Source organism: Chionomys nivalis, chromosome 13 (genome assembly GCF_950005125.1).
Source record: "Chionomys nivalis chromosome 13, mChiNiv1.1, whole genome shotgun sequence".
Classification (NCBI taxonomy): Eukaryota; Metazoa; Chordata; class Mammalia; order Rodentia; family Cricetidae; genus Chionomys; species Chionomys nivalis.
Genome location: NC_080098.1, coordinates 61808914 through 61830644, shown reverse-complemented (window position 1 = coordinate 61830644; position 21731 = coordinate 61808914). Strand labels below are relative to the sequence as shown.

General features: G+C 43.7%; 1 protein-coding gene across 1 annotated transcript; it reads right to left on the bottom strand.

The window, feature by feature from the left end:
- Positions 1 to 1493: 1493 nt before the first annotated feature.
- Stmnd1 (stathmin domain containing 1) lies at positions 1494 to 18146 on the bottom strand. The gene is made up of 5 exons (XM_057788025.1): positions 17985 to 18146; positions 8926 to 9106; positions 5912 to 6063; positions 2813 to 2944; positions 1494 to 2130 (listed from the first exon to the last, which is right to left on the bottom strand). The coding sequence occupies exons 1-5, from the start codon at positions 18069 to 18071 to the stop codon at positions 1849 to 1851; spliced, it is 834 nt and encodes a 277-aa protein (XP_057644008.1). The 5' UTR covers positions 18072 to 18146; the 3' UTR covers positions 1494 to 1848.
- Between the last annotated feature and the right edge of the window lie 3585 nt (positions 18147 to 21731).

Genomic DNA, 21731 nt, shown 5'->3' with positions numbered 1-21731 from the left:
GTTGGGAGCTATAGATCCCTGGCTCCTTGACTGTCTTTGCCTGCAGCTGCTCTGAGCGCAAGGCCTTGATGGCAGGCTGATGAGACCTGCAGCTGAAAGATCTCGAGAACTGGGCATGGCTGAGGATATAAGCTGCCCCTCCCCCAGCACAATAAAGTGACATTTGGCATTCTTGTATCAAGGATGACCTGCGTACGCGTCTCTGTCTGTCTGTCTCTGTCTCTGTGTTTGTCTGTATGCTTTTAAGTCTCCAGGCCTAGTTCCTGGCTCGCTGGTCCTACATTGGCATGGGAGCTACAGGACCATCAATTTTTACAGGAATGTTCGGGTTTTTACAGAGTGACCTCTGAGGCGACACAAGAGAAATAAGAAGGTATTCATCAGTGTCCACAAAGGGATAGAGAAGATGGGGCATGGCACATACAAATACCAATAGGCTACACTGTGTGTGTGTGTGTGTGTGTGTGTGTGTGTGTGCGTGCACTGATTCCAAGGAACTAGAAGAAGTCCAATTTTGGTGAACTTTAAAATCTAAGTTCTTTATCAACAACTCAGAGTCTGTTTTCATGTAGCCCAGGCTGGCCTTGAATTTATTATGTAGCTGAAGTAAATCACAAATTTCTGATCCTCTTGTTTCTGCTGCCCAAGTAGTCAGATTGTGGGCATGTATTACCCAGTTTATGTACTGCTGGGGATGGGGCTCTGGGTTTGTGCATTCGAGGCAAGCACTCTACAAACTAAGTTACAACCCCAGCCCAAGAGTAGAATCAAACCAATGATCTTCCAGTTAGCAGTGTACCTCAATATCCAACTGAGCCACGGACACAGGCAGTATGTATTTTTTATTTTGACAGTTAAGATGTAGGGGTCAAGCAAGGTGGAGCAAAGGTCTTAAACAGACCTCAAGGTGTACAGAGGTTGAGAAAACTGTTGAACCATGTTGGATAAGGTAGTCTAATGTAGGAAGGGACAGGAGAAAAGCGTGGAAACAAATGGATGACATCTTCAGGTTGTACATTTGGAAGACATGATTCTTTACTGGATGTGGTCGGTAAAGGGGTGGAGAACAAAGAAATAATTCCGACAAGATGACAGTAGCAAGCTCCGGAGCTCAGACAGCCTGTGGGAAAGAGTGGACCCACGGGGCTGACTCTCAGTCCCCTCAGCTCTTCCTACTCTTCCCAATCAGAGTTTTTCTTCTTCAATATGAAGAGTGCATGTTGCAGTACACAGTTGTCTGTTGTTTTGTTTTTGTTTGTGGTGGTAATGATGTAACCTAGGCAGCTCCCTTGATGGGTGAGTGCTGTCCCAGAGGGCACTATCCCCGCTCTTCATCCTTGACATTACTTGACCGCTGGATATAGATTACATAGATAAGACTATAATTCATCCAACTTTCAAGATACTGCTTTATTTTTGACAGCAAAGAATTAAAACATAAGAAACACGCAGGTTATTAATAAACATAACACATATCTACACAACTTGCTGTGAAGGACTCATCAGTGGGTGTGGCCAAGTCCAGTGAAAGGAAGAATTTCTTTTGGCACGAGCATAGTCATGGAAGCTGGCCAGGACTTCCTAATCTAAGACCTCTAGCTAATGCTGGAAGGCACTCTGAAGGAGAACAGCAACCTTGTGATACCCCATCCCTCCTGGGTAAGTATAGCCTTTAATTCACTCAACAGAAACTCATCCCCTTGCTGTTCCCACGATGAGCCCTAAACCCAGGGCAGCAATGTCAACGAGTAGAGCCACAGTCACTTCCTGAAGACCACGAGTCACACTAAGACTGTTGCAATGGGAAGGAACGGACCCCTTGGTGAGATTCGTTTTGAAAATGAGCTATTAGAATATGTCGTCCTCTCGGTTGTAATACATGTCTGACTCCACAGTCCCCAAACCTGCATAGGAGTCAACCCTATTCATCTGGGCCACATCTCTTCCACTTTTCTTCCTTTTGTGTGGCTCTCCTTCCTGTGTGTAGGACCTCTGCGAAGCAGGGGTGCTCACACCTGGGAGACCTGCAAACAGAGCCTCTGCCCTTTCCGGTTCAGCTGCATCTGAAGAGTTGGCGGCGGACAGGAGCCGGTCACTCCGTAGCCGTTTTCTTATTTCTTCTTTTTTGGTCTGAAAAATGATATTAAAGAATGGAAAAGAACCCTGGCAATCTTATTTTCTTCATATTCATTCTCATCCATATTGCTTGTCACAACCGCTTTCACTTATTCTACTTGACTACTTGGTCTTGGAACAGATGTTTGTTGGGGAACCGTATTGGAAGAGACAGACACAGGGCCCACCCCCATAGAGTTTATAGTCCAGCCTTTGCTCTCCAGGCCACTAAATAGGGAGGCAGAAGTGAAGGAAACTGGAGTAAAGCCATGTCCCTCAGGAACAACAGGCTTTGGGTTGTAGACCCCGGTGCTTACACCTATAGGAGCTGACCTGACGGTCTTCAGAACCCACACTTCGCTCAATACCCATCCCTACCCAGGTTGTCCTCCTCCCTCTAACCCCAATGGAAACTTCCCCCACACGTGACTTAATCCAGAGGGTTGAATAGTGTTTATTGAGGGAATATAGACAAAACAACAAATTTCAACCGAGTTCACGGTTCTACTTCATTCCTGCACAGCACAAAAATAATTTTCAAGAAAAAAAAAGTGTTGAGCCCAGGAAGCAAACGGACCATTGAGCTGCAGTGCATCAGTGCACGTGATTTGTCTTAAGGCTCCTGATAGGCTAGGTCTGGCGGCTGCTCATTTTAGGAGGCGGCCAACCCCATCCGACCAGCATCCACGGCCCTTACCTTTCGGCGCTCCTCAGCGGCCTGCATCTTTTCCTCTATGTCTTGGATTGTGAAATCTTTTACCTCTTTCTTCACCTTAAGTTTTTTCAGTCTGGCCGGCGGCTTTCTCAGTGACTTCTCAGTCGTGTCTACCTGGAGGAAGACATTTTGCTTTTAATGGAGAAACGATTATTACCTTGGCCTAGTGGAGATGAGCAGGCAAGAAAAAAACAGCTTCAAGTGCAAATTTCAAAATCTAAATTTTCTAAGTGGCAGATGGATGCAGTATAAATGTGAAATCTGTTCAGAGCAGAAATACATTTATTATTGTTATTATTGCTGCTTTTATTATTGTGTGTATGTGTACACACACACACACACACACACACGGGCCTGAATGTGTCCCTGCCTGTGGATGGAGGTTAGATGACAACTCTGTGGGGTTACTTTTCTTCTTCCACTTTTTTTTGTGCGTTCAGAGGTTGAACTTGGGTTGTCCAGCTTCAGCATCTGTACCTTGACCTGCTGAGACATCTCGGCCATTCACAGAAACATTAAAATGCATTTGATGTCTCAAAAATACCAGGCTATTAAAACAAAGCCTGAGAATGTACCACTGAAGCCGGATGGAAGAGGACTCACCAGAGAGATCTCAAGACTGAAAGCCGAAACAAAGTGTGTGTGAAAGTCTAGCTCAGTGTAAGACATTCAGAGTTTAACTTTGGTTGATTGCCCTATACTCTTCAAGGATAGCAATTGATTTCATAATATTCTGTGTTACCAATTATTTTCACTTGGATAGAGATTAGTTTTTTTTTATTACTTTTTGATCTTATGATGGAGAGTGATCAATTATTATTGAGCAACGACTCTATGTTAGGCTTTGCTATTGGCAATTGCCAAATAGTAAAAATTGCCCATCATATCTGAATGGCTACACTTTCGACAGTTCAGAAAAGGGATAGTGACTTTCTGGTTATGCATCATCTAGTTACAAAAGTGAAATCGTAATAAAGGGCTACAAAATTTTAACTTGAATTTTTTTCCAAAAATACAGTTTTTAAACATGCATTTACAACAGAAAATTAAAACAATACACGAACACTCTCCTAAGCCTCTGCTTAATCACTCTAACCGTACCCATCGGTAGGAACCTAATTTTTAAATCTCTCTTTCTCTCTCTCTCTCTCTCTCTCTCTCTCTCTCTCTCTCTCTGTGTGTGTGTGTGTGTGTGAGAGAGAGAGAGAGAGAGCGAGAGAGAGCGAGCGCAGGTGTGCACACACTATGCCACACAGATGAACTTCTGAGGACAATCTCAGGTGACCAGCCTTGCCTTCCACCTTCCTTGAGACAAGATTGCTCGTCTCGTTCACTGCTGTGTGTGCAGGATGGCTAACCCAAGAGAGTCACTTTATAACCATTTCGTTTTCCTATTTCTTCTTATTGCTGACTGTCTGGTGATAAACTTGATGTTTGGCCATTTCTTTTCATTTCTGCCCATACCTTCTTCAGGCCCTACTTTGTTTTGTATAAAAAGATGCCACTTTGGGTCTCATCCTCGAGTTCTCCCATACAGAGTAGAATATTAGCTTAAGCAGTTAGTGAGTTGATCTACAGACCATGCTGAGGTAATCACTGCCAACTGCTTTCTCTACAACTTTGACTAAACTTCTGGTCTCTACTTTTACCTTTCTGTTTCTTGTCTTTTAAACTCACTTTTTCCTCAGGCTCCTTTCCATTGCCCCCACCCCCAATTTCATTTCTCTTTATCTATGTGTCAAGTGATACTGGGAGTCTTGGTTTAAAAACAAAGGAACAAACAAAATATTTAGTTCCTTAGTGGCATTTCAATTGTATTTTACTAAATAAAGCTTGTCTGAAGATCTGAGAGTAAAACAGGCCTGCTGGTCAGCATTACAGACCAGGTAGTGGTAACATGCACCTTTGGTCCCAGTAGCCACACTAGTTTGCCATAGAAACCAGGCTGTGCGTGCCTTTAATCACAGTTGTGCACGCCTTTAATCTTGGCCCCAGAGAGGATTACAGAACAGGAGGAAACAGCTCTCATCCACAGTCTCATTCTGAGGTTCCTGGAGGCAGGATCGCCATTTTGGACTGAGGTCGAGGTAAGAGCCAGTGGTTGGCTGCTTGCTTTTCTGATCTTAAGGTGAACCCCAGTTTCTCTCTCTGAGCTTTTTATCAATCATGCTTTATGATTAATAAGTTCTCTTCAGAGTTTTATATAGAACATATTAAAAATTTTATTGTTGTAAACATGGCTCAGCCTGAGTAAATATCTGGGATTTTTTTTTTTTGATAAAATTCCTATAAAACTGTGCTCAGTAGGACACACCTGTAGTCCCAGGGATGAGATGGCTAAGGAAACAGGGTGATCCCTGGACACTGGTGGGCCTGCCTGTGTGGCAAGATATAGGTCAGTGAGAGACCCTGTGTCAAACGGAGGCGGAAGCATTGGAGGACTGGTATCGGAGGTTGTTCTCTGATCTCCACATGTATGCCATGCACACACATGTGTATGCACACACACACACACACACACAAAGTTCACTTAAATAAAAATTTAGAGCTTGAGATCTCCACTAAATTAGTTAAAATCAGAGGACAAATATTTTTCACATTAATGTCAAACAGTGACAAATAAAACAAGACCAATCACTGAAGAAAAGAAAAAGCACGACAATTTCTGGAACCTTCTTCTTCATGGTTGCACGTATTCCACATAGGCATACCTGCTGGAGCTTTGGCAGTTTTTCCTCGTGGGTAAACCACAGTTTAGTTTTCTATTCTACAAGACAACACAATAAAAATTCCCAGGAAGACGAAAGCTTGTTATTTCCTGGGACTTATTTTGTCCAAATTCAGTCAAGCCCAGGGAATGCTTTATTGGATTCATTAATCATTAATGATCAGGGTGATTCTGAATCCACCGAGATGCATAGCGTGCCGAGAACTAAGCAAATTTATAGAAGGAAAATCTGGCTTAGACAAATGATATCATTTATACTGTAGGTCTTATATACTGGAAATGATGAGCTGTGATCAATTATATTTTATTGCTAATTTTAAGTATAAACAAATGTTAATTACAAAATCACTTGCCATGACGTCGTACGACTCTCCATCTCTAAATACTTTGCTTCGGCTTTGGATAATTCCTTGGACAATTAACTCTTCCAGGATGTCTGATGACTTTGGTCGTTCCCGACTTTCCAGGAGTTGGGGTTTATTGATTATCGCATTCGCAACTGGGTCTTCAAAAAAAAAAAAAGCATAAAGAAAGAGAAATTTAAGAATAAAGAGTTTAACACCCAAATGCTAAATGGGGGCTGGAGAGAGAGCTCTGTGTGTAAAAGACCTTATTGCCAAATCACAAGGACCCAAGTTCAAATCCTCAGCACCCGTGTAAAACGTCTGGCATAGTTACCATGCCGACAGCCACAACACTGTAAGAGAACAGAGACAAGGGACTTGCTGGCTGTCAGTCTAGTTCCAGGTTCAGCAAGAAACCCTGTCTCAAGAAAACAAGGTTGGGAGTGATGGAGCAGGACACTGGGACATCTTTTTCTAGCTTCATATGTACCTGCACACACTCTAGGATCCATGACGCACACATGCACCATCCTTACACACATACATGCACACAGTAAATAAAATATGATAAATGGGTACCTTATACAAGTTGCTGAATCAAATCTGTCTTGACACTTTTGTATAAATATCTAATTTCTTTTTAAATAATTTTACCAATTATCTCTCTATTTATTTATTATATTTTATTTATGATCTAACAAATAAAGCTTGCCTGAAGATCAGAGAAGCAAAGCTAGCCACACTAGTCAACCATCCAGGCCAGGCAGTGGTGGTATACCACTAGTTAGCCATAGGGGCCGGGTGGTTGTGGTGCACGCCTTTAATCCCAGCACTAGAGAGGAATTTAAGATGGGAAGAGACAGAAACTCACTCTCTTTTCTGTCTGAAGATTTTGTAGAGGCAAGAGCTCTCTTTCTAGTGGTTGGCTGCTTTGTTTCTCTAATCTTTCAACTTGAATCCCAGTATCTGTCTCTATGTTTACTTATTTATTTTATGTGTGGGTATGCATGCAAGTGTGTGTTATTGCATGATTGTAGAGGCTGAAGGAGAATTGAGGGAGCTGGTTCTGTCCTTCTACCACGGGCGGTCCAAGGACTGCACTCAGGTTGCTAACGCCCATCGCCACAGCCCCGGTATCTGGCTTCCGTTATAAAGCTCTGTAATTCTTTGAAGTTCAAGTTTTTGCTGCTGTCTTTACAAACATCAGCATAATCTATTCCTTACATAGCAAGTCTCGTGCACAGAATCCAGCCGTGTCCCAGTGCTGCCACGGCCAAGTCTCTTTGTTGTAACAACGCGCGTGCACTCGGGTCGGGTGACGCTGATTTGTTCCACTAATTACAATCTCAACTGCAGCTGAGGCTGGGGACATCCTCCTGGCGACTCCTCCAAGCTGCAGTTTGGTTTCTATGCTTTGTATACAAACGGTAAACAGCATGAAGTTGCCAAGGGCTGGTTGGTTCTGCAGCCCCGGTATACAGTTCAGCCATCTGCTAAATCTTCCGAGGGGAGGTCCGCCTTTTCGGAAAGAGTCCTTGAAGGGGACCCGAGCTGGAGCTAGCGCACCGGCAGCTAAGATCTTACTAATGATTTTAAAGATGAGCCATGGAGCCAGTTACAGGAGCAGATTTACGAGCTGTATTCTTGAGACCAGCCTCCTCGCTGCAAATCACCCATGCCCAGAAACAGCCACCTCCACACCGTCAGATCATAAAATAAAAGGTGCAGGCTTGTGGGCCCGAAGATGGCTCTGCTTCGCAAGTCATAGCTGACACTGTGCAGAGCCCTCTGAAGTGAACTCTCTTCAAAAAGTCCCCTGTGTTCAGTGGACCAGGGCTTTCGCAGCTGTTCCTAAAGTCCGTGGTTACAAAGACAACGTTCATGGCTTTTTGTGGTTTGAAAACATGCAGAGGCTGCTCACATTCCAGCCAGCTGTTTTTCATTTCAGACATTAGCCCCCCCTGTCATGAGAAAGTGTTCAACTGAAGGTCACCTGGCATCACTAAAGGGCCAAGCAGATCAGTGCTTTCCAATGCTGGCTCTTCAGCCTCGTAGGTGTGTGAAACGGAGCCCATTCTCAATGCAAAGAACTCTGCACTGAGTCTTACAGAATGCACCCAAGCTGGGTGGTGGTGGTGCGCACATTTAATCTTAGCACATGGGAGGCAGAGGCAGGTGGATCTCTGTGAGTTCGAGGCCAGCCTGGTTATCAGCTAGATCTCCAAGAACTGGAGGTACAAGTGCTAGTGAGTTAGCTGATATGGATGCTGGGAATGAACCTGGGTCCTCTGTACCAGCAATAATGGCTCATAGCCACTAAGCCAACACTCTGGCCCCTCTCCTTTTTATTTTCCTATCTTGTAGTGAGAGAAGAAATGCCAGGAACGTGGAGTAAAAGTTTCCCCCTAAACTAAATCAATGTTCTTTCCCTCCAGGCCTGTGAGGTTCACTTTGTTCCAAAGGCAGGTCGACTATATAAATAAGATGTCATCCCTCAACCACAAGGGAGAGTTCAAAGGAGGGGGAAGCCACAGCATTGCATGAGAAGGGCCACAAATAGCTTTTTAAACATCACACCAGATAATAATTACTTCTTTTATGTTTTACTGTGCACTTGCTTGTGTTGTGGATGGGGAGAGGGAAGGGGGCAGTTTAATGAAGTTTTTATTTATTCTTTCAAAGGCAAACCTTTCCCTTAGGAAGACAACAGCATGGGGGGCTTACATTCCCTTAAGTTGTGTGATTTCTACTTCTAAAATGTGTTTTCAATTCTCAACAAGGGCTCTTGCTGCTCTTGTTGTTTTAAGATGGCTTTAATTACTTCACCCACAAGATTAATGGCTAACATGATTTACTCACATGATAAAGGCCTAAGACTAAATTCTAATGTCTTAGAGATAAGAACCTTGCCATTTAAAGTACACTAAGACCCCAAAAGAAGGGGTCATCAGATACATACCCTATATACTTAGAGGTCGACCAGATGTCTGGTGGAGAGCAACAAGAACAGAGGCAAAGGTTACCTGAATTTACTCTTCCGTTTATTTCACTAGGAGGTGGAGAGCTTTCTGGAATAGTCCCAGGCAGGCTTCCCATCTGGGTTTGCTGGTCTAGATTTTCAGCGTTGTCTTCAGTGTCCTTGGGCCATGCAGCTTCCGTTTTGGGGCTGCAGTTCTCTTTGGAAGAAGTCACTCTGTCACTAGCCTGTGAAAAGAGAACAGTTTAGTGAGATTTCTTAGGAAAACTAGAACAATCTAGCAGGGTCAGATTTGTGAGTACTTACCAATTACTAGCTGCAGTAGTTGATTAGTAACCATAACCTATGAATGTCATGTTATACAATAAAGTGATCTTGCAGATAAGATTAAGTCCTGCTCTCAAGAAAGTCAGGCTATTGGAATTTTTCATGTGAACCCCAGATGTAATCACAATTGTTTTTTTGTTGTTGTTGTTAGTTTTAAAAATAAGAACTAGACAGAGAGAGGGTTATGATTTGAATATAAAAATGTCCCTAAAGGTTGATATATTGAAGGCTTGGTCCCCAACTGGTAGCCCCGTTGAGAGGTGATTGGACCATGAGAATGATAAATGCAGTGGCTCCTTGATGGATCATTGCTGAATGGATTCAGGGTGTGGTTCATAGAGGAAATAGGTCACTGAGGGGTATCTGTCTCTAGACCCTGCTCTCTGGCTCTCTCTATTTCCCATTTTCAATAATATAAGAAGCTTTGCTCTCTCTCAAGCTCTCTGCCATTACTTTTTGCCTCACAGCAAAGGACCAATTGCCCATGGACTGAAACCTCTGAAACTTCTAGCAAAAATAAATCCTTCTCACTTAAGTTGTTTATCCTAAGCATTTTGTCATAGTAACAGAAAACTTGCTAACATGGGAAATTATTGATACTGAGAAGCAGTCTCATCACTGTGGCTGCTCCTGAGTATGTTGTTCAGAACCTTATAGAAATGGATTATGGGAGAAACTTGGAAATGTTTGGAGCTAAAGGCTAGGGAAACTCTAGAATTCTGTAAGCAGAGTTCAGTGGGAAATCATGAAGACAGCACAGAAGTTCAGAATGCCAACAGAAATGCTGATAGTAAAAACTGTTTACACGAGGCTTAAAATGGAAATGAGAACTCTGTTGGGGACTGGACAAGGGGCCATGAGTTTAAATTCTGGACTTTACTTTCTACCCATGCCCTGAGAATTTGTGTAAGGCTAAATTTCAAGCTGGCAAACTAATGTGCTAGAGATCATTCAGGAGAATAAAACATTCACATTGTGGCATGGTTATTGCTTGTTTCTTTTATCCCAGTTTACAGGGAAACCTCATAGCAAAAATCAGAGTAAAAGGAATAGAGAAACTTGGACAGTAAAGGACTCAACAGAGTTGAGGTTGGTAAGAAAATCTGCACCATTAAAAAAAAGCCAAGTATTTGGCTTTGAGATAATAGGAAAAGTATCTGGAAGTCATGAGGAATTGGCCTGCTAGCATCCATCAATGGTTCATTATAACTACTGGAAAGACTTCTTTGAAATGAGAGTTCTAGAGAACCCGTCTGGAAAGCATCTTTCTGTGTTTAGTCATTCATGTATGCAGGCATCAAAGGGTATTTCCAAGGAGTCCTGGTTACTTCTCCTTGGGAACAGTCCTTAATGTCACTCATGCAATGCTAATTTTCCAGGTATCTAGAATGTAAGGGTTATGGGTGATGGAGGCTTCCACAAATATTGCTCAGGAAAGTCTAGGGAGCCAGGCATTTGCATGGCAGAGTTAGCATGCTTGTCTGAAAAGGCACAGTCTTTAAGGGTGAAGCCTACACTGCACTGGAAATCATTGGATGGCAGGGAAACATGAACAATGAACATAACATCTGCTGGGGAAATTCCTGGCAACAGTCATAGCCACCTGAGGAAGGCACTTTGGGCTTTGGCCAAAAAGGCTGTGGGGCTGGGGTTGGCCAATTTCTTGAGGCCCACATCTTGCTACAAAATGTATCTGATATCCAACCTGAAGAACAGGAGTTCCAGAGTAATTTGGACCCTTCCTTCCCATTCCTCACTTTGGTACAACAATGTTCAATCTGTGTCATTGCATCTTAGAAGTGTATAATTTTATCATTTTATTTTATTTTATTTTTTATCATTACTTGATGGGGAAGCTCTGTTAACCAATCATGCCTAGTTAAGGCGTGGTTACCTGGAATCCAGGAAGAAAAACTGGTATGGACCAGGTGTGCTCTCTTTCTCTCTGAGCAATTCCCGCTGGACACAGAGGAAGTGGGACTCCCCTTTCTTGTGGTGTGAGTTTCCCATTATAACCATTAAAAACATAATTGTTATCCTTAAGCTGGCCTGGTTATTTCCCATATCGAGCTCATTCACAACAGTTACTAGAGTTCAAATTTGGAGTCTTGTTTGTTGGTTGTAGGCAAATGCACTATCACTGACCTGTATCCCCAGATTATGGAATTTTTATGTAGACTCACAGCTAAGGGCTGGAGGGAAGTCTTAGTCTAAACCCAAGGGGAAGGACTGCTAGGTACATGCCACCATCCTGAGTCTTACTGGGGGCACCAAGATGAGCATGTTTACAATCATTAATCAGGTGGGAAACTAGAGATACCACTGTTTAAAAAAAGAGTATATGTTTTTTTCTTTTTTTTAATTGATTTTTGTTGAGCTCTACATTTTCTCTGCTCCCCTCCCTGCCTCTCCTCCCCCCTTCAACCTTCTTCCAAGGTCCCCATGCTTCCAATTTACTCAGGAGATCTTGAAAAAAGAGCATATTTTAAAATACTGATTTTGTAGTTTAACATGTAAAGAAACCCATTGAAATAACCAAATGAAAAATAAGACGATTGTGATGTTAAGTCTGTGTCAGTTAGGATAGGCTGTAGTAGCCAGTTTTTCAGTAAATCTGTAATCTCAGTATTACAGTGAAGGCATTTTTTTTTTAGATATAATTGCATCTACAACTAATTGACTTAAGGTAGAAGAAATTCTTTAGACCATCTGCAATGGTCTCTTCTAATCAGTTGAAAGGCTCCTGGAATAGCTCCAATGTCCGAGGGAAGAGAAATTGTGCCTATGGACTGCACTTTCACCTCTTTCCTGCCCTTTCTTGTACCATCCTATAGAGTTTGGACATCATGACCATCTCATGTAGGCATTCTTATGTCATACACTTTCCTTTCCACCCATCAACCCATCCATCCACTCATTCATCCTATTGGGTCTCTCTGGTAGCATCCTGACTAATATAATAATAGAGACTCTGTAGAAAATGATAAGTAACCTCTCCTGACAGAAGTATTTACCAACATGTTAGTATTATGACCTCCTAAGTGTATTTGCTCATATAAGATTTTAAAAAGGTAAATTAGAATTTGCCAAGAAAGCCAATGAAAAGCAGTTCAGAATCGTGCAGTTATTGGGGAGCCACAAAATAGAAGAACACAATGAAATGCTTTGCACCCACAAGATGTCTAGAGTGAAAAAGACAATCACGAGCGGTGGTGAGCGTGTGGGGAAGCTGGAGCCCGCATACGCTGCTCCGAGCACACAGAACACTGCTTCCACTCTGGAGAGCAATCTAACAGTCCCTGCAGAAAGTCAATCATGGAGTAACAGCAAGATGTGGGGACTCCACTCCTGGGTTTATACACTAGCAAAATGAAAATACCATTCAGCTCAAAACTTCTGCACGGTGCCTATAGCTACTGCTCACAATGCCCAGAAAATGGAAACAGTTCAACTCAAATATCTATCAGCTGATGGGTAGGGAAAGGAAATGTAATATAATCATCCAGAACATTATTGAACAATAAAAGGAAATTAAATACTGACACGTACACACCGTAACATAGGCATTTAAACACTTTCTTAAATGAGAGAAGCCAGTCACAAAGATTATTCATGCTTAGCCTAGGTAAACTCAGCGGCGCAGGTAGGCTCAGAGACTGTGTGGGTCAAGGGGATAGGGTGAGGGGAGGGGAAGAGGATTGGCTGGTTGCTCATGGGTAGTCATTTCTTTGGGGAGGGGTGTACTAAAAACAGTTGACACCAATGGCTGTCACCTGCACATTTTAAGGTTAAACTGTATAGTGCATAAATTATACTACAATTAAAATATTATTAAACATAAAATAGACCAGATTCCCTGTGATTTGTATAATATATGTCTCCCACTGACAATATAGTGGAGACATTTGCCTGATTTGACCTCATTCTATTTAATGGTGAAGAGTAGTCGCTTATGGACAATAGTAGGAGTTCAGTATATAGTTCACCATGCAACCATACCACACTATATTTAGTCCATATAAATATAGTGGACTTCTAATCCTCCATTACTATAAGCCAGGCTAGAATTATACTTGTTCGCATACATATTTATTAACTGCTTCAGTTGGTTATAAAATTTGTTATATCATTTAAAAAATTGTCATATTATTCACAAGACAAGTAACTTTGTGACAGTTCCTAGATGTGTACATCCTAGCTGAAAGGCCATGCATGTTCAATACCTTAGGTATTTCCAGAGGGCTCTTCATACACACCGCATCAATCCATACACCCTGCTGTATTGCTTATATAGTCTGCAGGCCACTGTCACAGGACCCTGGTCCCTGCTCTCACACCTGGCCTTTGTCATAGTCATTGTCATCAACACCAAGAAATCAGATTCTGGAGAAGAGCTGTCTTGGTTGGGACTCCCATTGTTGTGATGAAACGCGTGACCAAAGCAGGTAGGGAGGAGAGGAGTCTTTATTTGGCTGGTACTTCCATATCATTGTTCATCACTAAATGAAATCAGGACAGGATGGTAGGATCTGACGTAGAGGCCATGGACGGGCGCTGCTCATTGGCTTGCTTCTCATGGCTTGGTCAGCCTGATTTCTTATTGAACCCAGCCCAGGAGTAGCACTACCCACAATGGGCTGGGCCTTCCCTCAACAATCCACTAATTAAATAAATGCTGTACAGGCTTGCTCACAGCCCGGACTGATGGAGGCATTTTCTCAACAAGGGCTCCCTCTTCTCAGATGACTCTAGCCTGTGTCAAATTGACATAAAACTAGCTGGCACAAGAGTCTTTCCATATGACATACCTACACCACACACAATATATAACATGAACATGCATATGTATAGCAAAGGAAAGCAAGACTGCTCTAGTTTATTTTCTGTAGCCATGACAAAAACACCCCGAATGAAAGAAACGTAGGGGAGGAGAGGATTTATTTGGCTTATACTTCCAGGCTGCAGCCCATCACTAAGGGAAGTCAGGACAGGAGCTCAAGACAGGAACGTGAAGCAGAAACCAAGTAGTAATGCTGCCCATGGCTCACTCTTGGGCTGGCTTGAAGGTCCGTGTTTTCCTGTACAGTTCAGAACCACCTGCCTGGGGCTGGTGCCTCCCCCAGTGGTAGGGGGACTTCTTACATCTACATCAATTAGCAATCAAAACAGTCTTCCCACTGACACATCCACAAGCCAGTCTGGTCAGGGCAGTCCCTCAATGGGGGCTTCTCCCCTCAGGAGACACTAGGCTGTGCCCATCTGACAAAGGAATCCAAGACAGCTATGGGATGCTTTCCTCTCAGGCCTCGGAGCTCTGGTTGAGCTTAAAGATGTATAATCCTTCTTGTGAGTTCTTTCCCTAGTCTTCAGATATTTAAAGCCAGTGATAGTGAGAGGCAGATTTTCACATTTTTGTATTGTGTTGCATTTTGTAGACCCACTTAAAAACAAACAAAACAAAATAAAACAAAACTCAGCAATGTACCATGTGACATGTAAGGACTGATTTTTGTCATATAACATTTCTAAGTCGAGCTACTGAAAATGGAAGAGGCTTAACGGCAGCCACAGCAGCCAGCAAAATGATGATAAAACACTTGGGAACGGAGTGAAATTTTGAGTGTTCATAGACCAGAAGAGTTGGCTTTCTTCCACACGTTCTGCAATCTACGGCTTGGAATGGATTCAAATTCTACAACTTCAGATGGCCTCCCAATGGCTTCCTCATCACCAGAAAGGCTTGACTTGGGATGGGAACCCCAGGGAGGAGCTCTACCCGTTTGCATTTACAGACAGGTGCTTTTGTGTCCTGGTAGTGAAAGAAAACGTGAACAATTTTTTTTCTTTTTTGCATCTCCTAATACACCAGCCTTAAGTTTCTAGAAAGAGATGAAAGGTTTTCTCTTTGGAAAACTAAGATCACCTTTCGAATGTCATGTCAATTCATGTCAATTCATAACACAGTGGAGGAATGTTGGCCCCATTTTGTAATTTAGATTGAGGTAGCTGTAAGTCAAAGACACCAGCGATACTGATAAATAATTGAATCTGTATACGCTGGGGGTGTCGCCATGCGTGCAAGCTTTATATTTTCACACAAATACATATTACATATTGTATTAACCTAGCAGTTTTCCATAAGAAGGGTACTGGGTGGGATGATAGAAGGAGGGTGTGAGGTTCTATTCTGTTCCCAAGATGAAGTTGTCAAAGCAGAGGTTCAATATGTTCGACGTTTTAGATTGATCTTTTTGTATACTTCAATGCCTTGGAGCTAACATTTTTTTAAATCAGGTTTCACATTAAAAACTTACAAGTCCCAAGGTGACAGCTGTGTGAGAGAGTCACCAGCATTTTTTTAAAAAAGACACTGGTTTCAACTATACACAGGTGCCTGTTGTTTGCTTTTTGAGGTGTGTGTGTGTGTGTGTGTAAGTAGTGTCTAAGTACTGTATGTACTTCTGTAGCTTCTTTTGGGAAACATATTTCCAAACAGCTTGGCAGGAATCGGTTGTTGATACTCTCTAAGCTGAAATTGTCAATCACTTGATGAGCAGAAGGATGTATAAATGCATTTGTCTGTGGACCTGAGGGAAGACTTTGGAACTAGAAATTTTGCTGATTTACTCTTAGTAATATAATTACAAATAGCAACCCCTCAAAGACACTCAGGACTTTAACAAGATTCAAAAGGGCCAGAAATGGCTGAGCAGCTAAGGCACTTGATGTGCAAAACGAGGATGAGTTTGGATCTCCGGCACCCACACAAAAAGTCCGAGTGTGGCGGGATATGTCTGTATTCCCAGCGCTGGAAGACAGAGACAGGAAGATTCCAGGGGCTTGTTGATTGACAGTCTAGCCAGTGAATGAGCACCAGGGTCAGCGAGAGATACTTAAAAAAAAAAAAATAAAAAATAAATAAAAAATAAGGCGCGAGTCAGTGAGGTACTCAATGGGAAAAGTACTGCTGCCAAGTCGAAGGACCCAAGTTCAATCCCTGGGACCCACATGGAGGAAGGAGGGAATTGACTTCCACAGGCTGTTTATTGATCTCCACTGGTGTGTACACACAATATAAAAATGCAAAATAAATACTTAGTAACCAACAGAAGGAGATATTCAACATCAACCCTGGCTTCAACAAAAGCATGGGCCATTCATTCCCCTCGCATACATGTGTATGCACACAGACATGTTTGCACATACACACATATACATAATGTTTTAACAAGTAACTTAGTCCTTTTGCAGTAAAAAAGCAAGACTTATATCAGATGTTAGAGAAAACCCATAAAGAGTCCTTTTTTTTTTTTTTTTTGGTTTTTCGAGACAGGGTTTCTCTGTGGCTTTGGAGCCTGTCCTGGAACTAGCTCTTGTAGACCAGGCTGGTCTCGAACTCACAGAGATCCACCTGCCTCTGCCTCCCAAGTGCTGGGATTAAAGGCGTGCGCCACCACCGCCCGGAGTCCTTTTTGACCACTGTCTTAGTTAGGGTTTCTATTGCTGGGAAGAGACACCATGACCAGAGTAACTTGCCAGATCAGTTCTGCTGGAAAGTCTGGAGCTGAGACCATAATGGGGTCAGTAATGGGCAGGACCATACCCAGATCAGGACCGATATTGGTCCCTCTTGCCATAAAAATTTAAACTGCATCTCTGTGTGTGTCTGTGTGTGTGTGCACATGTGCGGAGCTCATAAAACAGTTTTCAGGTCTTTTCTTCTATCATGAGGGAGCAGGGCATTGAACTTAGGTATTCAGGCTTTGCATAAACACCTTTATCCTCCAAGCTTCCTCATCCTCTGTTTAGACCGACACCCCATGCCAGGACTCCAAAGATGGACTTGGGGAGAATCACCGTACCTCTTTTTTTGGTTGTTGTTGTTCCTCTTCTCCATGTGATCACATTGAAAAAATTTAAAACTTTCTCTGTTTTCACTCTTAATTTTATAGGTGGCCAAGCCTGGCTCGTTAAGGCTAGCAGGTCCTAATCGCTCTTCTAGAGTCAGGGAAGGATGGTAAGCAACCCAGCTGTTCTGCCCCCATTGCATTGTGGGAACTTCACTTTACTCTCGCCAGGGAAATGACAGGGACACAAGCTTGAGGCACAGTGGAAAGACAGTGGAAGGAGACTTACAAATTAGGTTCCCTCAGTCTCTGCCCCCAATGAGCTTCACCGTCCAGAGGATGTAGCTAGACGGTTAACAGAGCTTTGTGCTGGAGATAAATACAGAGAACAGGAGTTCCGGAACCACCAATTGCTGGCAACTGCCAGGAACTCCCAACTTCCCCTGAGAAACCAGGGTGATGGGCAGAACCACAAGCCCCCCTGTTATTTCTTATCTGCCTGGGGTATGCGCACATACATCTGTCTGCTTGAACATAGATACATAGATGCTTGTACTCTTTCTTGATTTGGAGACTCCAAGCATCAGTGGCAGAATAAACATGCTTGGTTCTCATTCTGTTAGGTACCTACTAAGAGGGCAGTAAACTCCAGACTGGCTCCAGACAACTCCAGAGCTTCCTGAATGCGGAAGCCTGGGAAATCCTGTCACTACTCTGTGGTTTTGTCTTCCTCGGGTCTTCCCCCGCCCCTCCATTTCTTTCGTACCTCCTTCCCTTCTCTCTCTGACTGTGTCTTGCTATGTAGTCTCAGTATGCACTCTGTAATCCAAACAGGCCTCAAATTCAAACTGGAAGCAATTCTCCTTCCTCAGCCGCCTGCATGCTGGGTTTCCAGGCGTGTGATCCAACACGGTCTGTGATTGTCTTTTACCTTGGATCCCTCTTCCCAGCCCTTCCTGGGTGAGGGCACGCGGCTCTGGCTCCGGTCCCCTGCTTGCTGGGAAGGTCCGCAGCCCATCGCGCCTCCTCTCTAGGCAGTGCCCCGGGAACTCCTATCTTGTCCTGAGTCCCCGGTTTCCCAATCCCGGCCCAGCGCTCCCTCCTCCCCCCCCCACCTCCAGGCTGGGCTGTAGGTGCTCAGCATCTGGGCAGTTGCTGGGAACTGTTGCCACAATAAACCGCGTCACGCAGACCTGGGACCTGAGCAGCATGGGACTTTTGCAAAGGAAAACTAGATCTGAGAAACTATCCAAACCCCTACCAGGATGCAAATTTGTGTCGCTTTAGGAGCGAAAGGAGGGAAGAGCCGAACCTAAGCATCTTCCTGGACGCTCATTTCTTTAGGACACGCCCCCACGCCCCTTACCTGGTCCAGGCTTCACAGCGCGCGGCAGCTTGTTGAAGGAAAAGCAGACAGTCTGCAGAAGGCAATGCCACAGGGCGCAACCTCCCGAAAGGACGGTCTCACAAGAAACAAAGCCACCCCACGATGAAATCCACACAGGACCATTGCGGCTGCCAGTGTGTCTCGAAATCATTTTTAAGTTGTAAACTCCACTTTAGGAGTGGTTGTGCTGGGGGCGGGGTATATGTACATTGTTTAGAGAATGAAGCAAACATGATGTCACTCATCAAGAAAGACAGAGCAGGGGGCTGCAGGCTGCTCACGTGTTTCCTTCCTAAACTCCCGAACCCTTTCATCCTATCTTCAACCGTTTTTCTTTTGGAGTACTGAGGAGGTGGAGTGGAAAAGATACTTGAGATGTCTCAACCCTTCGTTTTCAAGGCTGTAAACTTAGACTAGAAGCCAGTGAGTGACTTTCCTAAGATCTCCAGGGAGCTAGTTATTGAGGGAACTGTGACAGGGACTCAGGGGGCCTGCTCAGCCCCTTGATGTCTCAAAACAACTGGAAAATTCAACCCAGGCTTCTTAGAAATGCAAGACTTCCAGAATTTTCCCAAGGAACCCAGAGGTTCCTGTTATAAGTGGCTAGATCGTAGCTGCATTACAACCATACATTTCTGTCTTGCTTGCTTGCTTGCAGTCCAGTCCTGGACTCCACTCAGGATGGCCTGGCACTCCCGCCTTTCATGCCTCTGCCTCACTTCTTTAAAGGATTCAAGGGTGTGTAAAATTTTTCAAATTTTATGTGTTTTTATTTTTGACTATTTTGAGACTGGGTCTTCCTATGTAGCCAGGACCTCAGCCTAGAACCCAGGCCTGCCTTCAACTCACAGATATCCTCCTGCCTCAGCCTCTCAAGTAGTAGGATTATAGGTGTGAGCTACTATTCTGGGCTTTATTTTACAGCAGCACGGACAATCATTTCACTTTATTATCCTCCTGCTGCTCAAGTGAGGATGCTTGTCGAGTCTTACTGACTTTGAGGAAGACGAGTGGAACCCAAGTCCAAGCTGTATAATTGTAAAACAACAAACCCAGAAGACTCGTGAATGAGGAGTTGAAATAAAACTAGCGGGTGTCTGAGGGCTATCTCTGGAAGTACAGGCTCACAGGTTTACTGAGTTACCTTGGAAAAGTCTCATCTGGGATAATTCAATGCCAAAGGCACTTGGGAAATGTTCTTGGGGAAGTTCAATGGGTTTTCGATAAGACTAAAGAATAAATGTTGCAGACGCCTGTGTGTGTTTTTAGGCAATCTGTAGACGGAAGTTTTCAGGGAATGGATGGGGTAGCACCAAAATGTGTTATGCAGGCATTTTCTGCAGCATCATAGGACTGTGGTCCAGACCTGTGAAAATACCCTTTTCCTAGGAATGTGCTGGGGCCAACTCCTGCTGGCTCCTGAGAGCCCCTCACCGACACTGGGGGGGTCCCAGCGCTAAACACAGGCAGTATTAGAATTAAATCTCATAACCTTACAATGGAGTATGCTGAAAACAGCAGTAAAAAATAGCAGTGTAGATCATTTCTTATTACTGAAAACGATGGAAAGGAAACCGGGGAAGTGGAAGTGGGAAGGAGTGAGGAGGAAAATGATGGGGATAATTAACCCAAAGTCTGCTAGAGGAAAAGAAACTCCGGTCTCGTTTTAGTCAGGCATTCTCTGCCTGAAAAGATCTCTAAACCAAAATTGCAAGTAGGATCCGTGATGGTACACACCTTCTGGTGTCTTCTTCCTGGCGGAGGGAAGGGGTTTTTGTCAGTCAGCATGGAAAAGACAGAGTACTCTGCTTCCCTCTCTCCTTCCCTCCCTCCCTCCCTCCCTCCCTCCCTCCCTCCCTCCCTCCCTCCCTCCCTCCCTTCCTTTCTCCCTCCCTCTCTCCTTCCCTCCCCTTTCCCCCATTCTCTCCCTCATTCCCTTTCTTTTTGTTTTCCTTTGTTGTTTGTTTGCTTGTTTTGTTTCATTTCAAGACGAGGCCTCACTCTAGCTCAGGCTGGCCTTTCTCCTGCTTACTCTGGCCAATACTCTTACAACCTCAAGGCAATCCTTTAGCTCAGACCCTGGAGGAGTTCTGGAATTACAGGTGTGCACCATCACACTCCATTTGGTGGGAAGTTCACCTGCCTGGGAAGGACAGATAACCCATGGCAAGATGTTCTAGCCATTCAGGACACCACTAGATTAGGCAGAGTGGGGCACACGGGGTGAGGCAAGTCCCATTCCACATGGAAAGTCTTCCAATTTAAGTTCCCAATCTAGGCATTTGCAAGAAGTGGGAAATCAAGCAGAGAAATCAATTCGGATGCCACTGTGTTTTTTCAGCATTCTTTCAATGCATAGTAAGATCCTACGCCGACTTTCACCCCCAAACTCTCCAGACTGCTGCATCGGTACAGTAAGAGCTGACACTTTGAGTCCTGGCTAAGGATGAGGTCAATCAATTAAGCTGATGACTATTATTTCTATTACATCAATCTCTTCCTGGCTCAGTAAAGGTTAGAAAACTAGGACCCAAAGCCGATTTTGGCTCACAGCCTGCCTTTATGCGACCACAAATTAAAAATAGAGTCTATGTTTTTAAATGGTTGAAAGGGACAAGAAATAGCCATCATTTGGTCATTTAAAAGATATGTGAAATTCAAAAGCCAGTGTCTACAATAAAATTTACCAGAATATGGGCCATCTGGCTTGTTTACATGTATCTATGGTGAGTTTGTGTTACCATGAGCAGAACTAAGTAGCTGTGGCAGAGAATATATGGCCTGTAAAGTTTAAGGGAGTTGCTGTTTAGATTTTATAGAAACTGTCCAAAGTTCTTGATTTTATTTGTTGGTTTATATTCTTGTTTTCTGGAACAAGGTCCTGCCATTCTCCTGCCTCCACCTCTTCTGTGCCGTAATGATAGGTCCACACCACAGCACCTGGATTAATCTTGATTTTATTTTACTTTTAAAGTGGAAAAGGTGTGTGTGTGTGTATGTGTGCATGTGTGTTTGCTCGGGGACATCTGTGTGAGTGGGTATGTGGAGGCATGCCAACACTTCCTTTTGGAAACAGTGTCCCTCTTTGACTAAAAGCATAGAGCTTACCAACTAGGTGAGGCTGGTGGATGAGCAAACCTAAGGGATCCTCCTGCCTCTGTCTCCTCAACACACTGCCTCCCATGGCTTCTTACACGGGTGCCGAGAATCACACTCAGGTCCCATTCCTTCAAGACAAATGCTTTATGAACTGAGCCATCCCCTGGCCTTGACTTTAAATGGTAATGTCCA